Raw genomic sequence first — 26,138 nt, forward strand, 5'->3', positions numbered from 1 at the left:
ATTAGAATAATATTGTAAGTCATAGATAGTACATATCATCCTTTGAGGAGTTACAATGAAGTGCATAATGTAGCTGAGCCTTCAAAGAGCTCCATGTGCAGATTTTGCTCAAAGTATGATTTTTACAGATGTAGGTGTAGTTTGGTATTGAGCATATACCCACAACCGTGCTGACCGCACACCACCCGAAAGTCGTGAGTGCCACAAGTCCTCTTCTACGCCTTTGCACAATAAGAGCTGTTGCGTTCAGAGAGAGAGAGACAGAGAGAGAGATAGAGAGAGAGAGAGAGAGAGAGAAATAACTTAAGTCCATTGCACTTACAAGCTTTAATAAATATTAACTTATGTTTATAAATTATGTAAATGATTATTTCGTTTTCTGTTTGATATTATTATTATTATTATTATTATTATTATTATTATTATTATTATTATTATTATTATTATTATTATTATTATTATTATTATTAATTATTATTATTATTAATTCTTATTATTATACAGTTCTTAACACGTTGACTGCCATACACAAACAATATCTTCCAAGTTTGTTGTGTTTATTCTATAGGTGTGGCGTAGAAGTCAACATTTAATGTCCATACCACGTATATGCAAAACCATGCACAAAGAAACTTATGAATAAAGACATTTATGAGCCTTAAACAAAAGGCGAAAACAAAATATTACTGGCGAGTGTTGCCCGTGGTGCACAGGTAATAACGGTCAACAGTTTTAAATTTAAACAAATAGAGTTTTAATTAAGTACTAATTTAACTTATAATGTACAGTGGAGAAGGCTCAGGAATTCGCTACGGTCGTTACAATATCGAACCCCGTGAACTGCACTGCAAACCTGTCCGCAAGCCCTCGGCAATGTTCAACAGATATTGAGTTCTAATGCTCATTTCAGACAAACCTATCTACGAACTTCAAATCTCTCCCTCAAACGAAGATGCAGACTATTCATTATTTGCAGTATTATTATTACTTTTTAATAAAATTCTCGCGAACCGTATTTTTAAATCGAAGGGTAGGGAGCCTCTCTCTCACCCACTGTATTTTCCTAATATGTCTCCCAGCGATTATGTTTTTTTGGTATATCAATCACTTCTTAGTAGGATAGCTTTACCTAGAGACCACTGATTAATTTGGTATTGTATTTTTACCTTTTTTACCTTTGCAACTGATAATCATCGGTTGGACATTTCACTCGCACCTACCAAATATTAGCAACGTTTCTTCGATAATTTCGTAACATTGTATTATTGATTAGCTTGGTTAGGTTTACTTAAAAACTTTTTCTTTGAACCGACGTGTCATGTATACCTCACCGTTGGATGAAAATACACTAGCTCTCACCGGGAATCAAATCCAGAACCAATGCACTTGAACCATTTGGCCACAACAAGGCACATTTAAAAGGAAATTTCAGTTTTGTTAGGAAGATTGTGATTAGGTGTAACATTTAAAAATATATTTAAGAAAGATTACGTAACATACACACTGAACTTTCTCGCTCGAATTTCTTAAACTGACTTGTGTTAGGCTGAAACTATTACTGAAAAATTTATTTGGAAAATGCGAATAAAATAATGGATTTTGGAAAAAAATGTTCGAAGAAATTTTAGGCCCAAAAGTAAAGTACCCATTAGTCATATTTCCGTTACAAATAACTTATGCCATATATTAGAATTATTAAGGAAATAATTGTGAACTATGAGCAAAAGCGTCTGAATAATTTCTGAGACAGTCGTCGAAAAAGTCACCGCCAAGAATAAACTATCATTTGTGGATCTTTTCAGAACAAACGAGTTGTGCTATGTTGTTACTGTTTTCATGAAACATTTATTTATGAAATATAAACAAAATCGCCTGAGTCGTTCTTGAGAAAATCGGAGGGTAAAACTTATTCCCATAAGTGATATACCACTTCTAGATTTTCAGGATGATGGAATTATATCATTAGTTTATTTATGTAACATTTATTTAAGAAATATGAACAACAAACATCTCCTCAGTAGTTTTTGCGAAGGTCATCGGGAAAAACTTACCCTCAAAATTAAACTATTCTATCTATAATTTTGAGGATAAACGATTTATGTATATTGAAAATTATTTATGAGTACCAAGTAGCTCGAGTATTTTTAAGCAAATCGTTGAGAAAAAAATCACCGTCAAAGTAAACCTCTTTTGATTTTCTTTTCGGGACAAGCAAGCTATACAATATTGTAAGGTTACTACTGAAATATTTATTACTGAAATTAGAACAAATTCATTTCAGTTACTACTACAGACGGGATGTTAAGCAAAATGCCTATTCTTTAATCTTAAAGATATGATCAAAAATAACGTTTTTAATATATCAGGGGGAAATAGTTTCAATTTAAGCTAATTTTATTTTGCCTATTTCGCCCCTTCCTGTCTAAATAATTGCTTTAGTTAATTAAGTTAATTTTAGTTAACTTAGTTAATTTTAGTTAAGTTTAGTAAATTTAGTTAATTTACCTAATATTGCCTATTCTATGCATTTTCTTCAAAATAAAAGTTTATTGGGAAAATATATAATTTAGTATTTCAAGAAAGAATTCTGCCTCTTTCAAGAAATATAAGTGTTGTTTGTAGTGATAAGATGCCATAAAACTTTGAACTGCTATGTGTAATGATAAAGTGCTGTACAACTTTGGACTGTTATGTGTAGTGATAAAGTGCTGTATAAAATGTATTTACCAAATATACATGGAATACATGTCAATTCGTTTTTATATATACAGTAAAAGAAGAAATTAACAGACAGGTATGTTTCTATATTCTTGGAACATTATCTATGACGAATTTATTTCTTAATTGTGTTCAGTATTTAATTTATCTTCATTACTTCGAGTTACATTTTAGTGCCTATTTGCATGCCCATTTTCCAGGTTTTTAATGCCTAAACATTCGGTATCTAGTTATTACGAAAATTGTAAAAAACAAATCACTCCTTCAGAAAACCACTCCTTCTGGATATTTTCAGGACAAACGAGTTATGCAGTATATTAGGTTATTACTGAAACATTTCTTTACGAAATATGAACAAAATTGTCTGAGGCGTTAATGGGAAAATCGTCGGAAAAAAGCTCACCTCTAAGAGTAAACACCTTTCCGAATGTTTACCTGACGAACGATTTGTCATATTGTTACGCTATTAATGATAGGCATATTTATGAAATGTAATTGTGAAAATTGTTCGAAAAACGCATCCCATACAGTGAATTACACCTTATGTATTTTTTCAGATAAAAACCTCATGTGTAGAATTCCGTCCAGATACGTTGGACAGTATGGCCTCTATTTGAGTGCATGTGAAAGCATGACGAACCGACAGACGAACATATGGACAGAAATCGAAAAATCATTTTTTTTCGATATGTACAGGCCATGAAACTTGAATTCATTGAAATCTCGAATTCGATTTTTATCACTATCACCACAATTTCTTCTTTCGCCGCTTGAATGTGAAAACGAATAGGTCTACACTGACAAGTAAGGTGATAATTAGTAATTCCCAAAATTGAATGAGTTACGTTTAATGTATTGTCATGCTACAAAAAAAGCTTATGCCTGATATTTTAATATCAGTTTTTAACGGTACTGTATAATTTAGAAGAATGGTATAATTATCGTTCATATCCATACTATCTTGTGGAAGCATTCGTGTTCGCCATACATAGATCTGTATAATTTAGTTTTGTTCAAAGAAAGCATTCCTTATTCCTAACACAAACTTATGATTGAATTTCTTGCACTTGTGGATGTGAAAAAAGAGAAAGTCAATACTCTAAAAAGAAACACACAGACACACAAACAGTAGAACAATAATTTAACATCAGTTTTTTCTGTTTTTGTTTTTCATGATAACAATCTATTCTACTTCATTCGCTGGAACTTTAAGGCTACAGGTCGCGTGTTTTTTTCTGTTACTGACTCACACACACACAAACGAAGTGAGTTGAACTTGGTCTGCTTTGCAAACACCAGGAGGGGAGGAGTAAAATACATAAACTGAAAACAATCGCTCTTACCAATAGTACTCTAATCTTGAATAAATACGTCGATTAAAGGACACTATCAATAAAAATTTCCTTATTATATTGTTTCGGTCCTTATTAACATGACAATTACACACTTTTTATAATATTTTGTAAAAAAATAATAAAAAAGATGGCATGGGATGGGATTCGATCTGGTGTCAAAACAGTACAAAAACTACTAGTCCACCACGCTACCTACCTAACAACGGAGACTACGTTTCCTTTGCTTTCTTTTTCTTAACTAAGGCTAGTTTTAGACGGAAGCATTTATCGTAGCATTTCTCGTAGCAAAAATCGTATCATCGATATCCTATCGTGTAAAGTAGCAAATGCTATAGCATTTCCCATGCCATGACATATCCTATGGCATTTCTTGTCGATAGAACCTGCTCAGTAGGGATACTATTATTATGTTGATTAAAAAAATATGAGGAACATCCTTGTTTGTACAAAGTTAAAGCGTGCAGTTTCACTATACGGATACATACAGAAATTCATTTAAAAAAACTTTCTCGTTTCATTTATTGGTGTGCTCTTGCATTCTCCGGTGCAGGTCCACTTTAACAGGTGGTAACGTGTAGTTTTACTATACGGATCCATAGTATAAGTAGTAGTAGTAGTAGTAGTAAGAGGAGGAGTAAGTAGTAGTAGTAAGCAGTAGTAGTAGTAGTAAGAATAGTAGTAGTAGTAGTACTAGTAGGAGGAGGAGAAGTAAGTAGTAGTAAGAGTAGTAGTAGGAGTACTTAGTAATAATAACAGTAGCTGTAGGTGTAGTAATAGTAGTAGTAGGAATAGGAGTAGGAGTAGGAACGGGTAGTAGTAGTAGTTGGAATAGGAGTAGTAGTGGTAGCAGTAGTAGTAGTAGTAGTAGCAGCAGTAGTGGGAATGTGTTAGAAGCCCCGATGGGGATGGTTGGGTTCTGTTTTCGATAGAAAATGGGGAAGTTACAGACCTACCAAAATTTTATGGCAGCTTATTGAAAATTACGTGCATTTCAGGTTCGACTTTAATTTATATATTTCCACATAAATACGCATCTCAGATGTAAGTGCACACCATATTCCCATTACTTATACACTACTCTATTAAAACATTAGAAATTTCTTCTGTAAATTTTAAAATCTATGGATCTGTATAGTATAACTGCACCGTTAAAAGTCCTTTGTATCATAATAACCATATGCGAAAACGGGCTTTAGAAGAAATAGTGACTGAAATATCTGTTTTTAGTTTTGGAGCCATAATTGCGCTCTTCTCCAGTGATTTGTTTGCTACGTCACGACAAAATGCTTATCAAAATGCTACCATGTAAAAGCACAATATACTTTTCATGCCATAGAATATTATACGAGATTTTTGGCAGCACATCTGCTACGAGAAATGCTACGATAAATGCTTTCGTCTAAAACTGGACTAATAACTGCTTATAGCCATAGTGCGTATTACTTCCAAACTTAAGACGTTTTCCTGTTTGTTTCTATATTTTCGTATGACATCTTGGTTACAGAAGCTAATTTATATTTGGCAGACAATCTAGACACTAGGTTTAAAACAAAAAAAAATGCAGTATTTTACTCCACCACCCAGTTCCTTCATTCAACTCCGCGACTGCCAATTTGAAATTCCCTGCGCAATCGTGCTCTGCTACTGCAAAAATCTCTCGAAAGCATGATTGTCAGTATACGAAAAACCGAGCATAATTTTGTTTTTGCTTATATTTTTATTATTTTATCATATTATTTGCAAATATCTCCTTAGATGGATTGTTTTCTAGTATCTCCACTTACTAATAACAGAATTTTATCCATAAATGTAAGGAAATTGAATAAATGCGAAAATTCGTGAGTTACAGTATACGCGCAATTTTTCTTTGAGCATGAGGATACATCGCTCACTCACGAATTACTCTCTCTTCTAGATCTTGTTGGGTGGTTCAGTTATTTACTGTTTTGGAGTGGTGGTTTCGCTGGTTCTCACTGAGGGAGCAGTTCTTAAGTGGAGTTCAGTACTTGCTATAGCGTTACCAACATCGTGAACGTTTAACACGTTTATGTGGCCTCACAATGATATTTCACATACAGAGCGTAAACAAGGCCATAAACTTTTAACTATCAATTAAAATCGAATTTGCAGAATGGGGGAATAACTCAAGCAAGAAAAAGCTCATAACAACCGGTTGTTTTCTTTTCTCTGGATCTGCTGTTCTAATCGCACGTAAACAATTGATCATTCATTTCAAAAATTAAGTTTCAGAACGAAAGTGTACACAGTGTACCTTCAGTAGTGATAAGATCTGATTAGTCGTTCTGCGTTGGTTTGTATATCATCAATTGTGCAAGTGTTAGTTTTAAAGGTATGTGTTTAACAATTCTTAAGGGGGGATAATATGTTAAAATGAGCGTATATAATTCAAATAAATTCTTAATAGCTAATTACAGTAAATTTTAATTATATTTTATAATAAGAGAATGGATTCTGACTACGACTTAGTTGATTATTTTCTTTATACAAGGTAATTTCAGGGGTAAATAGAAAAGGTCTACTTAAGGGTATTTTAAGATATTCTTATAATATATATGGACACTCTTATGGCTGTGATATACAAAATTCAAAACATAATACTCGTAAGTTGTATCTACAACATAGGTGAATTTTGTAGAAGCACACAGGATTGGGATGGTTGGTTCCAATGCCCCCATTAATACTTTGTGTACTTAAACAATTCGTAAACCACAATATGAAGATATTGACACAATAAAAAAATATATAAAAATGACAAGAATCTTGTTTATGATTGCATCACAGGAAAACAGTTGAACCGTTTAAAATGAATTTTTGGATCTAGTTATCATTCACTAAAAATAAGCGGGCCCCTATTCGAGAGTTTTGAGAATTTCCCTTTTAAGGGGGAAATGGGGCATGTTCTATAATTTCTTTCTTCACATTGAAAGCGATTTTGCCGGTTGTTTGTGATCGCATCATGGCGAAACGATTGACCAATTCGAAATGAATTTTTGAACATACAAGTTAGTATTTACCTTGAACTGGATTTTTATCATATTACTTTGATTAAAAATTTATGTGGAAAAAGAATACAGTATTTCACGACATCTTAAACTAGTAAGATGAAACTCGTTATATAAATTTCTCATTAAGAAAGGTTTTTAACTATTTGTGGAGCTTAAACTTCGTTCATTTTACTCTGCACTTCAGTGTTGGTAGGTTGTTTAAAAAATGTTTGAAAAACCTTCGACAATAAGACAGATATCTCTGTATCTGGATTATGTTGTCAGTAATATCTCCCTTTCAACATGGTTTCATGCCAAAGAGGTCAACTGTAACTAATCTCTCAGAACTTACACATTTTATAGCTAATCAAGTTGATAAAAAGGAACAAGTAGATGTAATTTATACAGATTTCTCCAAGGCGTTCGACGTAATTAATCACGATATACTTCTAAGCAAACTTGTGACATTCAATTTTTCACAAAATCTTCAACAACTTATAGCATCCTATCTTTACCAACGGAAACATCGCGTTCGATACAAGAATATTTCAACTAAGGAATATGTCGTAGACTCTGGTGTGCCTCAGGGATCGAACTTAGGACCTCTGTTATTTATACTATTTGTTAACGATTTACCACCTGTCATAACATCTTCCCACAAACTTTTGTTTGCTGACGATCTAAAAATCTATCGCAGTATCTCCACGGAATTAGACGCAATTTCTTTGCAAAATGACATTAATGCTATTTCCCAATGGTGTGAATCAAACAAGTTGCTACTAAATATTAGAAAATGTAAAGTAGTATCATACACCAGGAAAATAAACTATGTACGCAATGTGTATACTATTAATCAAACGCCAATTGAGAGAGTGGATTATGTTACTGATCTTGGAGTCACTCTGCAATCAAACCTATCATTCGATATTCATGTCAACAGAGTAATTGGTGAGGCCTTTAGGAATCTTGGCTTTGTGATGAGATTAGGAGGTGATTTTTCTAATACTAATGCTCTCAAAACATTATACACTGCCTATGTACGGTCTAAGGTGGAATATGCAGCGATAATATGGGGTTCTAATAGTAAGAAATATATAAATAAAATCGAAAACATTCAAAATAAATTTGTGCGCTTTTTGGCATATAAAGAAACAGGTATATATCCAAAATTGAGAACTACGAAGGTCTTCGAAACAAATATTTATTACAATCTCTTGAAAGCAGAAGAAGTCATTTCATATTATCTTTCTTACATAAAATAATTCATGGTGCAATAGATTCAGAATATTTGTTATCAGAAATCAAAATTCGCGTCCCACATAGAGCAACGAGACCCCATAATGACATATTCCATCTTTCAGCGCAAAGGACTAATGCATTAGATGTATCGCCTGTCAGAAAAATGTGTATATTGTATAATAAGATGTCACAAGAACACCCAGATATAGATTTTTTTAGTTGCAAACAAAATTTTCATTTTACATAAATTTGTTGTATTCTGTATATCGTGCTATTTGTATTTTAACGTATATTTTGCTTTCATATTATTATTTTATTATATGTGTATTTTACTGTGTATTACGATAGAATTGAGGTCATATTAGTATGTTATTATATATGTATTTTAAAGTGTATTAAATACACTTTACAATAAGGGAAAACTGTAATTAGGCATTTGCCTGTTGTTTTTCCGAAATAAATAAATAAATAAATGAAACATCGACATTGGATCAATTGTATTTTTCCCTAGCGTTTTCTGTACCCGACGTGACCGATGTATTTAGGTTAAAAAGAATGTCCCACTTAATCTATAAAAGTGTCTGTCAATGCTACTGTTCCATGATATGATTGAACTTATACTGTCGTCTAACAGATGAAGCTGCATTTCGTTTGAGAAACATGCACAGAGTCAATTATGCCCTGCAGTGTAATTAACTGATGAAGTAAAGCTATTATATCGTCGATATGCAAAGCATGAATTTCCTGGTTTAATGAATATATTGATCTTTAAAAGTACTGGCATTAGTATGCTAACATTTATTTGCAGCAGACATTTGTTGAAGTAAATGATTGAAAGAATATGCGTCGGACTATCAGGCTATGGTGGACTGCATTTCATGTCTTCATATTGAATTTCTAACAAAATTGAGAGTTGTTTCCATTTTTAGTGAATTGAAATGAGTTAGTGACACCTACAGTTGAAAAAAGGTATTCTAAGTATTGCCCATAGGCCTACATATATTTGTAGAATACTTCACTAATACATACAGAAACACTCGTAATCTTCTACTTACCTTAGAATCTACAACATTTAGAAGTCAAACATAGTGGTCATAATGTGTGATTTTGGTCATAATGTGTGAATTTCTCAAAATGTTTTGATTAGATTGTAATGAAATTATGAGGTTGCTTCTGCACAATAACAATAGCATTTAAGAAATGATCGTAAGGTTATTCTGATTTTGTGATTATATTTTTATATTCTAAGTGTATACCAGCAGTATTTCCATTTGGGGAATTTTCTCGCTATAGACAATATGAAGTTGAATTAAAATAGAGCTATCAGTATTTTTTGTTATTCTTTCTGCTTTCTTTTTAATGTATGTTATGGCAGTAATAAGCAAGCGTTTACTAAAAAGATGTTAACTTCGATACAAATAAATATTTCATCTACATTGGCGCAGTCATTATTGCGTCAACTTCATATTTCACACGAACAGAGGTGGCTTTAGGATTTTAATTTTGTTTAGGTCCGTTCCCTCACCTATGGATATACGAGGGCGATTGCAAAAGTCATGGCAACTATTTTTTCTCGAAAATGGTAATGAATAAAAAAATTCTGAAATATGCAAATGAAAGGTTACTTCATATATAAACATTACATGTAGGGCGATGGATGAACATTCACACTACCATAAATACATATCACGAGAAAAAAGACGGAAAAAATTGTCGTTTCAAACGCATTTTACTGTCAATTGCAACAGTACAAAATAGTACAGGGCAGGAACACGCACCTGCGACATCTTAGAGTCACCATCTTCTGGATTCTTCGAGAGACTCCTGGTGCCGTGGAATGCACGTAGTTTGTAATGTACTATTGTATACAGTTGCAATTGACAAACACTTTTGGAACGACAAAATTTTTTCGTCTTTTTTTCTTGTCCTATATCTTTATGGTTGTGTTTGTATTCATCCATTACCTACATGTAATGTTTACATATGAACTAACCTTCCATTTGCATACTTCAGAAATTTTTAAATCTTAACCATTTCGAGAGAAAAATAGTTGCCATGACTTTTGCAATGGCCCTCGTATATACATATTTAATTGATTAATGGCAGTAGAAAGTTACTTTTACAATAGTGGTTGATGCTATTTGTTAAATAATTATCTACCATTAATATAAATAGTGGAAAATATATTTACCCTTTATTATATATTTCAGCATTTATATAGTTTACAAAATTTTGGGGTAGGCCCGTGCCAACCCGGCCTACCCGCTACAGCTGCCACTGCACACGAAACTACTGAAAGTGGTATTTCTGCTCAAAGTGAATATCGTATAGCCACATCCACTGTTTTACTGTTAGTATACCAACGCTTTCAATAGGAACTAGTGCTGTTAAAATTATTCTAATAATTATTCCAATCTTTGTTGTTAAAATCATTCAAATAATTATTTGAACCTTTGTTGTTAAAATTTTTTAAATAATTCTTTGAATCTTTGTAATTAATTTTTAAAAATAATTATTTAAATCTTTGTTGTTATTTTTTAAAATAATTATTTGAACCTGTTGTTAAAATTTTCTAAATAATTATTTGAACCTTTGTTGTTAATTTTTTTAAATAATTATTTGAATCTTTGTTGTTAAAATTACAAATACTTATTTGGATGCTCGTTGTTAAAACTATAATTATTTGAATATTTCATTATTCAAATCATTTTTCTGCTGGTATAGCGAATATTCGTTTTCGATATTCGTATAATTATTCGAACAGCGGAATATTCCTTTTTTAATATTCGAATAATTATTCATTATCTGAGTAACTGATAACGATTATTGTTCGAATATTCGAATTCTAACATACTTGTAGGAACGAAACTGCCGTTCGCAACAATAGACTAGTTAAAGTAGTTCAATTCATTCTAAGTACTAGGAATTTTAGTATGTTGTTTAGACATACTAAACATCTGTACCAAGTTTCAGCTTGTTACTAATTTGTTCCTTATTTTTTGGTAATTTGACTGCACTATCCTTGATATGATAGTGACAAGTATCGGATTAACAACACTGACATAACATTTCTTAAAATTCAAGTTCTGGTCTGGCAACTGTTGCTCTTACTTGGCAGCTATACTTATAAACTTAGTTCATCCGCAAAAGTATGCTTAACGAGAATGCACAGATTAGAGTTCCGAACTTTGCTACTTTATATTTCAATTCTACACTCTTATTTGGGCCTAATCACAATACTTTTAGGGACCCTCAAAATATTACAGACAATTGCGGCGAATATACGTAAACTACCTTTGCCTATATTTGAAATATGAACACTCACTTTTTCATCAATCCTATATTTTATTTTTGAGACATAAACAAAACTGTATATAGGAAGCATGTCAAATATTTGTAACTTTTATAGACATAATTTCTTTTCTTTTTCGTTTTCAGATAGTCTGAATCAATTTGGTGAAAAAAGATCGAAATGTTTCGTTTAGGAGGCCAAAAGGTAAGCCTTCTTTTTCGTTTCATTTTCCCATTATTATCGTTATTATTACCATTATTAGGCTTATTAGTGAGGTGGTAGCTCAGAGGTAGAGCGCTTACCTCTTGTGTGAAGGATCTCTGGTTTGATCCCCTAGTAAGTATGTTTGAGGTGGACAACATAGTGTCTATGGGTTTAACAGTTTCTTCTACACTCTCATTTCACCAATTCTTCCAACATCATTCACTTGGTTTAACAATAGATCGGATGGCTATGCGTCTGCAAAACGTGCTAATTTGATATTGCATTGAAGAAAACCAAATATTAGTGTATCGAGTATTATATTTTAAAAACTCATTTTCGTACTTGCAGTTATGTATTATTTATTTATTCCAAAAATTCCCAAAATAAATATTCTTCACATATTGAGGAAAGCCACTTTGTGCCTACCCTATATATATATATATATATATATATATATATATATATATATATATATATATATATATATATATATACATATATATATATATCTTGAATTTACGACAAACTTTCAAAAGCATACAAATAATAGCTTCAATTGTTTTTGTCACTCAAAAAACTGGGGATCTTATGCCCCCGGCTCCGGGCTGGATCCGCCACTGGCCGATCCCATAAAATGGGTCTGGAAAAATTTATTTTGATCTGATTAAGATTAATAGAATTGCAATATTCAACGCAAGCAAAGTACGATATTTCATTCTCTCTCACCTGTAGCAACCAGAAATAATGTCTAAATTAATGAATTTTGCTAACTATTGTAATACAACATTTATCCTTACCTTGTTTTTAAAGAGAGCAAAGTTATTATAATCTTTAAATTATATCTAGTTTCCTTTAGTATTAGCACGTTAAGTAACTTAAGATTTTAATTATAAAACTGATCAAATTCTTACTTTGTATATACACTACAGTATATACATGTATATGCAGGGTGTTCATTTATTATGTAGCCAAAATTCACTGGTGAAATCCTCACACCTAAACAATAAAATAAGTCCATATGAACATAAGGCGAAAAATGCGTTGTTTCAAAGTTACGAGATGCCGAGGCTGTCTAGCTCGAAAACTATGAGATATCAACGAAGGTTAAAGAAATTAAAAGAAATAGTATGCTGTCTATCTAAATAACCATGTTTCAGAGTTGGGTTGTACCGGTGAATATAATTTTAGAGAGAGTCACTGTGCCCCACTTTACTTTTTTTATAGAGCTTGAAATTCGGTTTCTTTTTAGTTTTTTCGCTTTTGTGCTTGATTATTTTATTAAAAACAAAACGAAATGAAATTTTTCGGTTTAACGTCCCACGTTATGCCGTGTAGGCTAAAGAAGACTGTGGTGGTGAGAATGAATAAAATTGCGTGAAGAAAGTAGGTGGACACGGGAGAACACCGAGAAAACACACACACACGGTATTTGTTTACCGCAAAGCCCACTTGGTGCGAGCTGGGATCGAATCAGAAATCTCAAGCACTAGAGAACGCTCTACCACTGAGCTGCCATACCCTTGTTAAAAATAAGAATGATTATATTTTTGCATTTGATATTTCTGTACTTCATACAATAGACATTCAGTATATATTTCATTTTATGGAAATTGTCCCATATGGCTAGTATGAAAATAATTTTGCCTTATGATACCATCTAGCTTAAATGTAATTTAATAAGCACTTTTATACTTTTCAGGGTATATCTCAGGCATTTTTTTTTTTTTTTTTTGACGTGGGGCCCTTTTGACTCGGTCCTTTTGACACGAGAACGTTTTGACTCGGGTTTTTCTGTCCTCGACCCTTTGTCCGAGTCCTTCTGACGTGACACTGGTCGAGTCAGGGATCCCTAGCACCAGACGTATGCGCTCTAGTATAGAGTCACCTGCCTCGGATGGCAGTCTCATATATGTATTATGAACACATAATAGAAGTAGTAAAATTAATCTAAAAAGGTCAAAATGTTTGTGTATGTAAAGACTGTCGAACATAATATGTGGCGATTAAAAGATGTAAATTCCCCTGGAAATTCTTTACCTTTTAGTTGATCATACTTTCAGAAGAACCCAAAATTGATTTGCATGCTAATTTTGAAGAGAACAAACTTATGCTCGTGAAAATAACATACACCATATTAAACAAATCTTAAATAATTATTATATTTTCCCCTCATAGCTTAAAACAATAAGAAGTACTAAATATAAGAGGTGCGTTTCATCAACTAAGCACGCACCTTCGGAGCCAAAGATTCAGGTGCCAGAATCATCAGATGTAGTAATAATAGGTAAGTAGTTTTGATTCACTTTCCTTAGTTATAAATAGCATATTCAACCAAACTTTTTTAGAAATTCCTTAATATATTTATATACGCCTAGAATGATCTTATCGAATACATGCAATTCATGACAATTTACACAAGAAAGTTCTCCCTGAAGATATAACCTGATTAATTTTGAATATACGCTTCGGCTTATTTCCAGCCATGTGGCAAAAAGTTTAACTAGTGTTATTATTGGCTACGACCGATATATTATTTTAGCGCCATAAAAGTTTTACTTTTCTACATTATTTTTAAAACTACATATCATAATTCATCCTCAAGCAATGGCATTTAGTTCAGCTTGATGTTATTTATTGATTGATATGTCTCTCTTTGCACGCTATTATGGTGTAATGTATGATAGAGAAGCGATACATGGATTGTCTTTCCCTTTCACCTTTTATTTTAAAACGTTCTGTAGGCGTTTATGTATACAGTACTACAAAATAAGTAGGTATTTTTAGTAACAATCCTTTCTCTGTGGATTTGGACTTCCTGCCCAGAGCAGCGCGGAGATCTGAAAGGAACCACTTGCGCGTTACAGCGCAGAGGTGGCTTGTGTCTCCTGCCCAGTGCAGCGCAGAGAATGGTAAGCTTAGGGAGTTTCTCGCCCAGAGCAACTTGGAAAAAAAGATAAGAATTGATCAGCTGGAACTGGTGTCTTCTGCCTCTTGATGTGCTCTTTTATAGCCGAATTTGGAGACGGGAATCTATGGAGGGATTGTAAAGGTCTCTTCGTGACTCTCCGTGTCATTCTCGTATTTCTTCGGAGACAGCATTGGTCGGCAGATTGTTATCCTTGTAAAGAAGCATGTGATGTTTGTAAATATGAAGGAGTTACATGAAAAAAGTTAACTCGTTAATGATACTGTAACGTTATATTTATATTTTAACTTGTTACATATATGTCCACAGTTCGAATCACTAAAAATGGGTCAACACGATTAAACACCTTAATTGTAACCTGTAATTGCAAGACTTATTAAATACCTTGAAAATCAAGCACATTAAATGTTTGACACAATAAATTACAATACATATATTAATTTCATTTTATATCAACAATAATCTTACATTTACTTAATAATCAATCATATTTTAATTCTATAAATTATCGTCGAAGAGGACTTATTCAAAAATACGATCAACTTGTTAATTATTTTAGTCCAAAAATAGATTCTTTACTTCAATATCTTCGGAGCTCATTAACACATTAAACGAAAATACTTGACATATTAAATAACATTTCTTCCACTTGGGCATCATTAAGATGATTACAAAAGAATTGAAAAGTACAATATTGATAAGTGAAGCGAATTACAAAGATATCATAGCAATACTCAAAATAAAACAAAACAAGACTTGATCAAAATAACGGAATAATACAAACAAAATGGAAGTAATTTATAGATTAGATATATAATCTCGTTGTAATACTTTGGACTATATCTCATCAATCATATTGTGTATTAGCGTGGCCCACGAAACAAGAAATTTCCAGTTTCGTTTCGATTTGATTCTCGTCTCGAACAAAAAATACATTTTTAAATTTGAGAAGAGGCGAGACACATGACAAATTCTCGTTACGGTTTCGAAACGAGAAATTTCAAGAGTCTTGTGGCCAACACTAATTCACCGAAGTCTTGTAGATTTCAAACATTATTTTAATGTTACATGATCCATAATATAAAAACTATAAATCGATACAGTGATTAAATAGCAGGAACATTATCAACAAAGTGATTTTGTCAATGTTTAAAGATACACAAATCATTATAATATAATATACTCTATTATATTTTGCAATTCAATACATTATATAATCGTACTCTATTACCTGTACAATTTAACATAATCTGAATACACAGTGCAATTTGAATACTCTTGCTAATAGATTAAATAAGAAACAATGAAGACCACTAATTAAACCCTTGTTATTCGCACTAATCCTTAACTATTACATTGTTTAAATTACACTAGTCAACAAATTTTAACTTTTTTCTGCCACATGAGAGAAAACACCTGATCTTAAAGGAACTTTGGCCGCTGAATTCGAATCTGCAATACGTTTTTCTTTATCACGCACAGTTTTCCCGTGACAGAGGGATTTTCGGGAAATTTTCCCAAAAATTTCCCTTTTTCTTCATTTTTGTACCTCTAGCTCGGGTACCCTTAGGCATATAAACATACAAATTATATTCTATGTCAGCTTGATTTATACTTAGTAAACCCTGTAAGTTTCATCTGAGTCGCATCATTCTTAATTGAGAAATAAATATATTTCTATAAATATATGCTATGTGTACTGTCCATTTTACCATATACAATAGGTGCAGAAAAATCACATGTAACTTCCACGGGAATTACAATATAAGCAAGGTTTATACTTCATTGGATTTGTAATGAAACATACTTTACAATGATGTATACACCATGTCCGCCATTTTTATAAGAGGGAAATTCTAAAGGGATTTTTCGGGAAATTCCCTAAAAAACTAGATTTTTTGTCTCATGTCACTGTTCATATGGTGACACAGAAGCGGGAATTGCGCCAGAATATAGATTTATATCAATTCAATAAATCAATAGCTCACTAGTAAACAAGGTTTTTGCCACATGAAAGAAAACATCTGATCCTAAAGGAACTTTGGTCGCTGAATTCGAAAGTGCAATCCGTTTTTCTCCATCACCCACAGTTTTTTGCGTGACAAGGGGAGGGGGCTGAGAAATTCACTCAAAATATACCTTTTTCCCAAATTTTCGTACCACTGGCCCTTGAAATATAAATACAAAAATAACACCATATAAAACTTTGATTTATACTTAAGAAACCTGGCAAATTTCAGAACAATCGCATTATTATTTCTAGAGAAATAAATATAGCTGCATGTATGTTGTTTGTACAACTTATTTTAAGACGTGATGTTGCGTTCTTTGCACCGAAAGAAAAAAACACAATTTCATTTACCCATACAGGCACAAATTCGAAAAATGAGAGTATATGACATGGAGTAAGAGGTCTGTGGTTTTCTACCGCCTGGCATGTGATTGCATTGATACAGCTGTACAACAACACGTGTTTAGCTGATGCAATAAAGCTGCGCAAAATCGGACTCTACTGATAAATTGTCAGGTCTATGGCAAATAGATAAGGAAGTGTTGTATAACTGCATGCATATTGCAGGTTTAGTTTTAATTTGGATTTACCTGTGACAAGTGGTCGTAAGTGCGTGTGCGTGTTTGTTTTCTTTCTCCGCTATGAAGAGATCGCGGCGTGCGTGTATAAACTCACCGAACACTTTCTGTTACGTGTGTGGAAAATATACTGTGAAAAGTCAGCGCCGTGCATTAACAGAAACGTTAAAACAAGCTTATTATAGCTATTTTAGGTGTCATGTGGGTGATCAAGACAAAGTGTGGGTTCCCCATGTGTGCTGTGTAACATGCTATTCTACTCTTATTAAGTGGAAAAGTGGCGATAAAACTCGAGCTATGCCTTTTGCGGTGCCAATGGTCTGGCGAGAACCAACCAGTCATGCTGAAGACTTATTTCTGTCTAACAAAAATTAGGGGGCATTCTAAACGAACAAAATCTAATATTGAGTACCCAAATGTTCCATCCGATCTAAAACCTATACCACATGGACCTGAACTCCTAATCCCTGATCCATACGCACAGTCAGAATAATCTTCTCCAGCAGAAGAGCAAGTAGATGAGTTGCCTGAACCATCAACTTCCTTTGATCCAAACTATAGCCCAACCAAAAACACCTCTTCTTGTTAACCAGTCCAGACTGAATGACTTAGTGAGGGATCTAAATCTGAGTAAGCAACAAGCTGAGTTGCTCGGATCGAGACTTCAAGAATGGAATTTACTGGCTCCTACCACCAGAATTTCAATTTTCAGAAACCGACATGAACAATTTTCAGGTTACTATATAATGCAAAATTCCCTCTGTGCATGTACAAATATAGATGGTTTAATGGATGCACTAGGTTTCCAACACATCCCTGAAGAATGGAGGTTGTTTATCGACTCCTCTAAAACAAGCCTTAAGGCTGTTTTGCTACATAATGGGAACACTAAACCATCAATTCCAATGGCATATTCCGTAGAGATGAAGGAAACTTATGAAAGTTTGTCTGTGTTGTTAGCTGTGATACATTATAACAAGTACTGTTGGCAAATTTGTGGTGATTTAAAGGTCATTGCTATATTACTGGGGCCTCAGGGAGGATTTACAAGATACTGTTGTTTTCTTTGCTTGTGGGACAGTAGGGCAACTGAATCACACTACATTCAAAAAGAATGGTCCCCAAGAGAAACATATATGCCAGGGAAACACAATGTTAAGTATTCTCCCTTAGTTAATTCAGAAAAAATTCTGCTTCCGCCTTTACATATAAAATTAGGCTTAATGAAAAACTTTGCTAAGGCCATGGACAAGAATGGAGAAGGTTTTGCGTACCTTAGAAGTCAGTTTCCAAAACTTAGTGACGCGAAAGTAAAAGAGGGGATATTCGTCGGGCCCCAAATTCGGAAACTATTAAAGGACAACATCTTTGAGACAAAGTTAAATAATGATGAACTATCCGCCTGGAGAGCTTTCAGTAAAGTGGTGTATGGATTTTTGGGAAATCATAAGGCAGAAAATTACCGTCAATTGGTTCAAGAGCTTTTGGATAGCTATCAAAGGTTAGGATGTAGAATGTCCCTGAAAATTCACTTTCTTCATTCCCACTTGGAATTTTTCCCCGAAAATTTAGAAGCTGTAAGTGACGAACAAGGGGAACGATTCCATCAGGACATTCAAAAAATGGAGCAACGTTATCAAGGTAAATGGGATCCTCATATGATGGGCGACTACTGCTGGTTTTTAGTTAGAGAAAGTGACTGGCACTACAAAAGGAAGAATTAATTGTAAGTACAAATGTTTTATTTTCATACTTCGTAAAGCAGTTGTGCATTTGATCCATTGTGAGTTATTGATATTTGTTTTTGTAGGTCAATATTAATTTTTTGTTTACTATCTTGAATAACGTTTAAAAGGCTTGGAAACTAAGAATTTTGTTGTATACTTTTGGAGTTAAAGATCAGTTTTTCAATAGGATTAATCTGGCGCAATTCCCGTTTCTGTATTACCATATGAACAGTGACATGAGACAAAAAATCTACTTTTTTAGGGAATTTCCCGAAAAATCCCTCTAGAATTTCCCTCTTAAAAATGGCGGACATGGTGTATACATCATTGTAAAGTATGTTTCATTACAAATCCAATGAAGTATAAACCTTGCTTATATTGTAATTCCCGTGGAAGTTACATGTGATTTTTCTGCATCTATTGTATATGGTAAAATGGACAGTACACATAGCATATATTTATTTCTCAATTAAGAATGATGCGACTCAGATGAAACTTACAGGGTTTACTAAGTATAAATCAAGCTAACCTAGAATATAATTTGTATGTTTATATGTCTAAGGGTACCCGAGCTAGAAGTACAAAAATGAAGAAAAAGGGAAATTTTGGGAGAAATTTCCCGAAAATCCCTCTGTCACGGGAAAACTGTGCGTGATAAAGAAAACGTATTGCAGATTCGAATTCAGCGGCCAAAGTTCCTTAAAGATCAGCATTCTTCTTTCATGTGGCAAAAACCTTGTTGACTAGTGTTATTTATGTGATATTCAGTAATTGTTATATTAAAAATATAATTCCATTTCACATTAAAATGTAACACGCTTACTTTCTATATGAATTAATTTTTAATTACCTTTGTGTCCTAAATTTGATTAATTTCTTGGTTGATTTGGAGTATAACGTCCTGTCCTGCACAGAGACTATAGATGACGTGGATCTACAGCTTAACGTGGAACCTGAACCCTACTGCTCCCACCGGGAATCGTGTTTGGGTCTCCCACGCCGAAAGCACATACGGCAAACATATAGCCACAAGGAAATTTTAAAATTTAGTTGACTGTATATACAATTATTTATGTTATATTACTTACAACTTGTATAACTTACAACTTACAATATCATAACATTTTATGTATACTCTTAAAATTTGCCATGTTAAAATCAGTTACTAGCCATGTTAAAATCAGAGTACAGAACGGCATTTATGCTCATTTGGGTTTGAACATTGATTAAGGAATCTGGGCGATATACGTATAAACCGAAATTGAGAGTAAAAATTTCGTCCACATACGAGAATGATTCAGAAAGTAATGCCTCAAAGTCCACTACTTGGCCAATAGTACTGCAAACATTCTGAATTGTTTGCCATTTGTGCACTGATGTTTAAACTATAGAATGTCACTTGTTTCACCTTCCTATCTCTTCTTATTCCAGAGTAATGGAGCAATCTATGGCAACCAGTGGTGACATCTGGTTGAAACAGCGGATTGTCATTGAATTTCTGACTGCGGAAGATTGTGCACCCAGGAACATTCATCGCCGGTGACGAGTTGTGGCTACACTATTACGACCCGGAAACGAAGCGTCACTCGATGGAGTATCGCCATACGTCCTCTCCTCCGCCAAAATAATAAAAGTTGTCCCATCTGCTGGTAAAGTGTTGTAGACATTCTGCTTCATCCTGTCCATAATCTGGATCTTGCGCCCTGCGACTTTTGGCTCTTCCCCCAAACTTAAGGATCACCTTAAGGGCCAACGCTACAGTTGTGACACGGAGATGAAAGTAGAAGTTCGGCAATGGTGTCACCAGCAGCCACCACAATTCTTCGCCGACGACATGAAAAACCTTGTTTTGCGTTGACGCAAGTGCATTGCCCGTAATGGGGACTATGTTGAGAAAAATTATGCCAACATTTGTAGCTGACATTGCAAGCTTTTTCACTGACAACTGTCGGTGCTATCTGTCAAATATAAATAAAGGTATCACCTTGGAGGCATTAGTTTCTGAATCATCCTCGTACGTTTTCCAAAATTCCCTGATTTCTCCGCATTTTCTACACTTAAATGTATTGTGAATTCAATGTCAGACGTTTCACATGTAAAGATATATTTGACTCTTTGTATTCAAAAAAGAAATTGTTAAAAAGATCAGATCTATTGGAAAATGTGAATAGACAAAGCCAATTGATGTTGTGTAAATACTCTTCTTTAATTACTTTTCATACATTTCAATATATATTTCGTAATGTTTTAGAAGCAAAAATTGGGAGTAAAACATAAAACTTATCATTCTTGTGTTCAAAGTTAAATGTTTATATGACGAGTTAACCAGAAGAAAGTGTGTTCGCATTTTAGTATTTATATTTCAGTTAATGATAACCCAAGGTGTTACAAAAATTTGTCACATTTTTTTTTGGGAATAGACTTCTCACGTCAAAATAATGAGAAGAGTTCATATGGATATGTGGTCGGAAGTGCGTAGTTTCGTAGTTATACATGAAAAAAATATGAAAACATGAAAAAATGATCTTTAAACGTCCATAGTTCCACCCACTACTATAGAACCGATCGTAATCGGGTCAAGATATCACTGAGGAACTGGTATGTGAACTATTCAAATATCCATCTTTCAGAACCTCTGGTACTTGCACAATCATTTTTAGAGAGACTGTTTGGGAGTACTTGATCACTCTCCACCTACCTCTCTAAAAAATTGATGTTCAAGTACTGAACAATTCTTAAACATGGATATTTGGATAGTTCACATACCAGTTCCTCAGTGATGTCTTGACCCCACTACGATATGACCCACAGTAGTGGAGCTATGAACTTTTAAAGTTCATTTGTTTCATATTTTCAGCATCCTATAACTCCGTAACTATTCACTTTTGAGCACAGATTCAAATGATTTTTATTTTATTTTGATGAAAGGTATTTGTCTCCAAAATGTTGTGGCATATTTTTGTAACACTATATATGTAGAGGTCTATATATATATATATATTAATAAGGTTTAATAAGGTTTAATTAAGGTTTAATTTCATAATATTATTAGTACTATATATATATATTGCTTCACAATGAAATTAAACCTTATTCAATTGACTTTCTCTCTCTCGATTAGTGACCAAAAACGTAGGTACCGTACTACATAGTATTATGTGTCCATACGTTGTTAACATGGTTCATTTTCAATTACTTCAAAACAAAGAATTCTGTATTTCATTCGATCTTCTTGTAATGCCTTATAGGTGGAGGTAGTTTAGGATGCAACACATTATACCAATTAGCTCGACGAGGTATAAAAGGAGTGTTGTTGGAGAAACATCGGCTCACTGCTGGCACTACGTGGCACACAGCCGGTCTTATATGGCGATTGAGGCCTAGCGACGTAGAAATAGAGCTTCTGACATCAACACGTAACGTCCTCATGAGGTTGGAAGAGGAAACAGGTATTGATCCTGGTTGGATTAATAACGGAGGCCTCTTTATTGCTCATTCAAAGGTATGTTTTTTAAATGATACATACAAGATTATGAAGTAAGGGAGGGTGGAGCAAGATGCGGTACTGAAGGTTTGATTACAAATACACTTTCGTTTTTTTTTTAAGTATTGCAAATTAATTTCTTTATTATTCAAATCTTTGACTAACTTAATAATGATTTAGAAGGAACATAATCTTAAAAATTATTAGAAAAAATACAAAAACCTTGAAACTGATATTATCCCCCATCTTACCCCCTAGGCGAGACAAGACGGTGTTAGGTAATGAAATAGATAATTATAATGACATAAACTTTAACTTAGAGGTAATAAAATAAACCCATACTTTCCCATAGCTCTAAACGCATTCAACGAATACAAAGAAAATTAAGAAAAATCACATGTAAAAAAAAATAGTCATTATTTTCTACCAGAATCGACACATATGTATTGAGTCATCATCCTTATCTTCAACTTCTGTGAAACTGCAATGAGCCCACTTTTCGCATCTTATACATTTTATCTACTCCTATGTAATTTAAATTTGAATAGGCACCTATTTTACTCCTTCATAGATTACATCTTGTATCTTGGTGTGACAACACACAGAAATTTAAATATACCTAACAATCTGTTAGCAAATACAATAAAGATGAATTCTTGCCTTAATATCAAATTAATACTAATATCAAATGCCACCACATGTCACACTAATAGCTCATTTTATTCATTTATCACATCATCAACACGAAGCAAAAATAATATCGAAAGAAACAAAGATTTTGTGTGATCAGCATCGATGACTCTTTCTACTTCGACGTCTTTCATATGACTGAGAAAAGTGATGACATTGCTTGTAATAAATATAGTGTCGATCGTATGATGGTCATATTTCAGGAACTAGTAGTAATACCCAATATTCCTTAGCATTCAAGTGTATAATTTTCTGTATAAATGTGTTTAATTACTTGTCTAATTTTATCCCATTTCAGTCTTAGATTGTACTCACTAGTGGATCCACGGGGAGGGTAGTGGACACGACCCATCCTTTTCCAAAAGCTACTTTTTAATAGGCCTATATATAAAATTTGCAATACTTTATTCTGATTTGATGTAAAACTTTATATTTTAAACCTACACTAATCGTCCAAACGGCGATCCGCCCCCTCTAAACGACTCTTATAGATCCGCTAGTGGTTGTTCTACATAACCTTTGTTATAAAATACTTCCCTCTCGAGACAAACGGGCGTATCTTATTTTCTTAACTTTACCAGGAGATAAGTTTAAATCTTTTCTAATTATTTATTATATCGTCTTCTTTTAAAATTTAGTTTGATATCCTTTGTTCAGGTATATAACTTACGAGATCAAAACTAAATTTTAAAAAAAGACGATAGAATAAACAATGAGAAAAGGTTTAAACTTATCTCCTCGTAAAGTTAAGAAAATGAGATACGCCCCTTTGTCTCGAGAGGGACGAATAATAATACGGGACACCGTAGTCTGCTGGTTAGAGCGTTGGACTCATGTCCGTGTGGTCTCGGGTTCGATTCCCGGCCAGTGCTTCCCAATTTTCGACGTCCACCCAGCGTCGTGAGCAAAACTGGGGAGTCACGTGAAACTAGGCTCCAGAACTAGGCGATCACTAGGCTCTAGAAAGCTCCTGATGCGCCTGTTAGGGACCACGTGCTCGCCACTAGGTTGGACATAGTTCAGCCGGTCGCTAGCAGATGGCTCTGGAGCGGGCTTAGACCTACAAAATGGGCTGTTACGTCAAGTGGTTTGGTTTGGTTTTATAAAATAGTAATTAAGGTGGATCACTACCCGGAAGTCAGTACATATTTTAGCTCATTGCCTTAACTACTGCACAATGAAACGTTACCTATTATAAATATTGTACTATAAGGTACAGTTATGTTTCAGCTACATCATAAGACACTGATTCATTTGGTTCTGTCTTCTGATATCGAAAAAAATAACAAATAAAACAAAATATTTTATTCGTTTCACAATGAGCACACAAGATGGCACTTGATGTTAGATCTTACTAGAAGTGCTCAGTTTTATCAAATGATCATTTGAATGTGTAAAGTACTTTAAAGTAACAATCTTATTAGGAAATAGATACATTGTTTGACCGTTTTTCGTGTTATGTTTCATATTTTATTTAAATATTAATTTACATTTAAGCTAATAGATTTTGAGACTAAACTTGCGCAGAACGCCATGATGCGTTGTTGCCAAATTTGTACGTTTACTGTAGTAGTCATAAGAAGAAAATTCCTGGATTCTAGCGTTGCAGTTCGAGAAGCGGAATTGCGGTAAGGGTCGAAAACTAATTTCTCTAGTAAGTATCCAAGCAGAATTCCATGATTACTTCCTTTATTATCTGGCATCAGTAAACACTCGATACTAGCTAGCAAAGACACACTATTTAAGCAGCGTTTAGCATAGTATTGGAAACACCTAGTGATCCACCTTAAAACTGAAAGCACAAGAAATAAATTCAATTCAGTACTTGTAAGGAATAAATAATTAGCAAATAATAACTACAAATGTATTAAAGTAATACTGAAACTAAACTAATAATGCCTTCGCAATTTATTATTCTACCGGTGCGGAAAAACAACTAAAGTGACATCATATCCTTTTTACAAGCAAGGATATAATTTTTCATAAGTTGACCGCTTATACCAAAGTAGCTTATACATACTTCCACAAATAAGAATCTCATTAATTTGATTATCTTTTAAAATAAATGAAAGATGTATGCGGACAAAAGCGAAATTTGCTTCTGCTTGGTATATAGGGAAGATTAAAATTTCAACACCTAAAACACATTAGACAATAACAAGACAAATATTATGTTAATTTTAGTCTATATATACTAGTATAAACATCTCTATAATATTTTTAGTATATACAGTATATATGGTTGTCCCTGGCTATCAACTCCTAATAGGAAATCTAGCTTAATAGAAATAGCTTATTTAATAATTTGATCTCGTGTATGATTTTTTTTTTTTATTATTGTTAAAATTTTGAGTTCTTTGAAACTTAAACAGGAAAGGCTGGATGAATATAGAAGACTGGCTACCATAGGACGTGGAATGGGGATTGAATCTTTTATTCTTAGTCCTGAAGAAACTCGTGAACGATTCCCTCTAATGGATGTCAGTCAAATCGTTGGAAGCCTTTACTCCCCAGGAGATGGTGTAGTTGACCCCGATGGACTTTGCAATGCGCTCACTCGATTTGCTACTACTGCTGGAGCCAAGGTGAGATTTAAATTAATACAAAGTAATATGGAAGTATACTGTATAACATAAATCCAGTCACATCTAATGAAGGGAAAATTATGTATGAGTGAGATTGGCTTAAAATTCATACCCTAATTTTGCATAATGTAACCTTACACATTCTATTTTATTATTTTTACATTTACTATCTCCAGTAATTGTTAATTGCACCTGGAACTCACAGTCAGAATTAAAATGTCTAAATTAAAATAAGATTGGGCAAAAGTAATGAGTGTGGAAAACAATTTGGTTCTTTTTTGGTCAAAAGTAATAAGTTTGTGGAAAATTATTTGGTTTTCTTTT

The 26,138-nt window shown here is 33.5% G+C and overlaps 1 protein-coding gene across 1 annotated transcript in view; it reads left to right on the top strand.

Moving 5' to 3' along the window:
• Sardh (Sarcosine dehydrogenase) overlaps positions 1-26,138 on the top strand; it is a 110,908-nt gene that overhangs the window by 33,353 nt on the left and 51,417 nt on the right. Inside the window, exons 2-5 of the mRNA XM_081764679.1 lie at positions 11,756-11,813; positions 13,989-14,097; positions 22,304-22,557; positions 25,602-25,814. Of these exons, the coding sequence (XP_081620805.1) occupies positions 11,790-11,813; positions 13,989-14,097; positions 22,304-22,557; positions 25,602-25,814 (600 nt within the window). The 5' untranslated portion in view covers positions 11,756-11,789. The remainder of the gene's footprint in view (positions 1-11,755; positions 11,814-13,988; positions 14,098-22,303; positions 22,558-25,601; positions 25,815-26,138) is intronic.

Source organism: Thermobia domestica, chromosome 7 (assembly GCF_964235325.1).
Source record: "Thermobia domestica chromosome 7, izTheDome1.hap1.1, whole genome shotgun sequence".
In the NCBI taxonomy this organism is placed as follows: Eukaryota; Metazoa; Arthropoda; class Insecta; order Zygentoma; family Lepismatidae; genus Thermobia; species Thermobia domestica.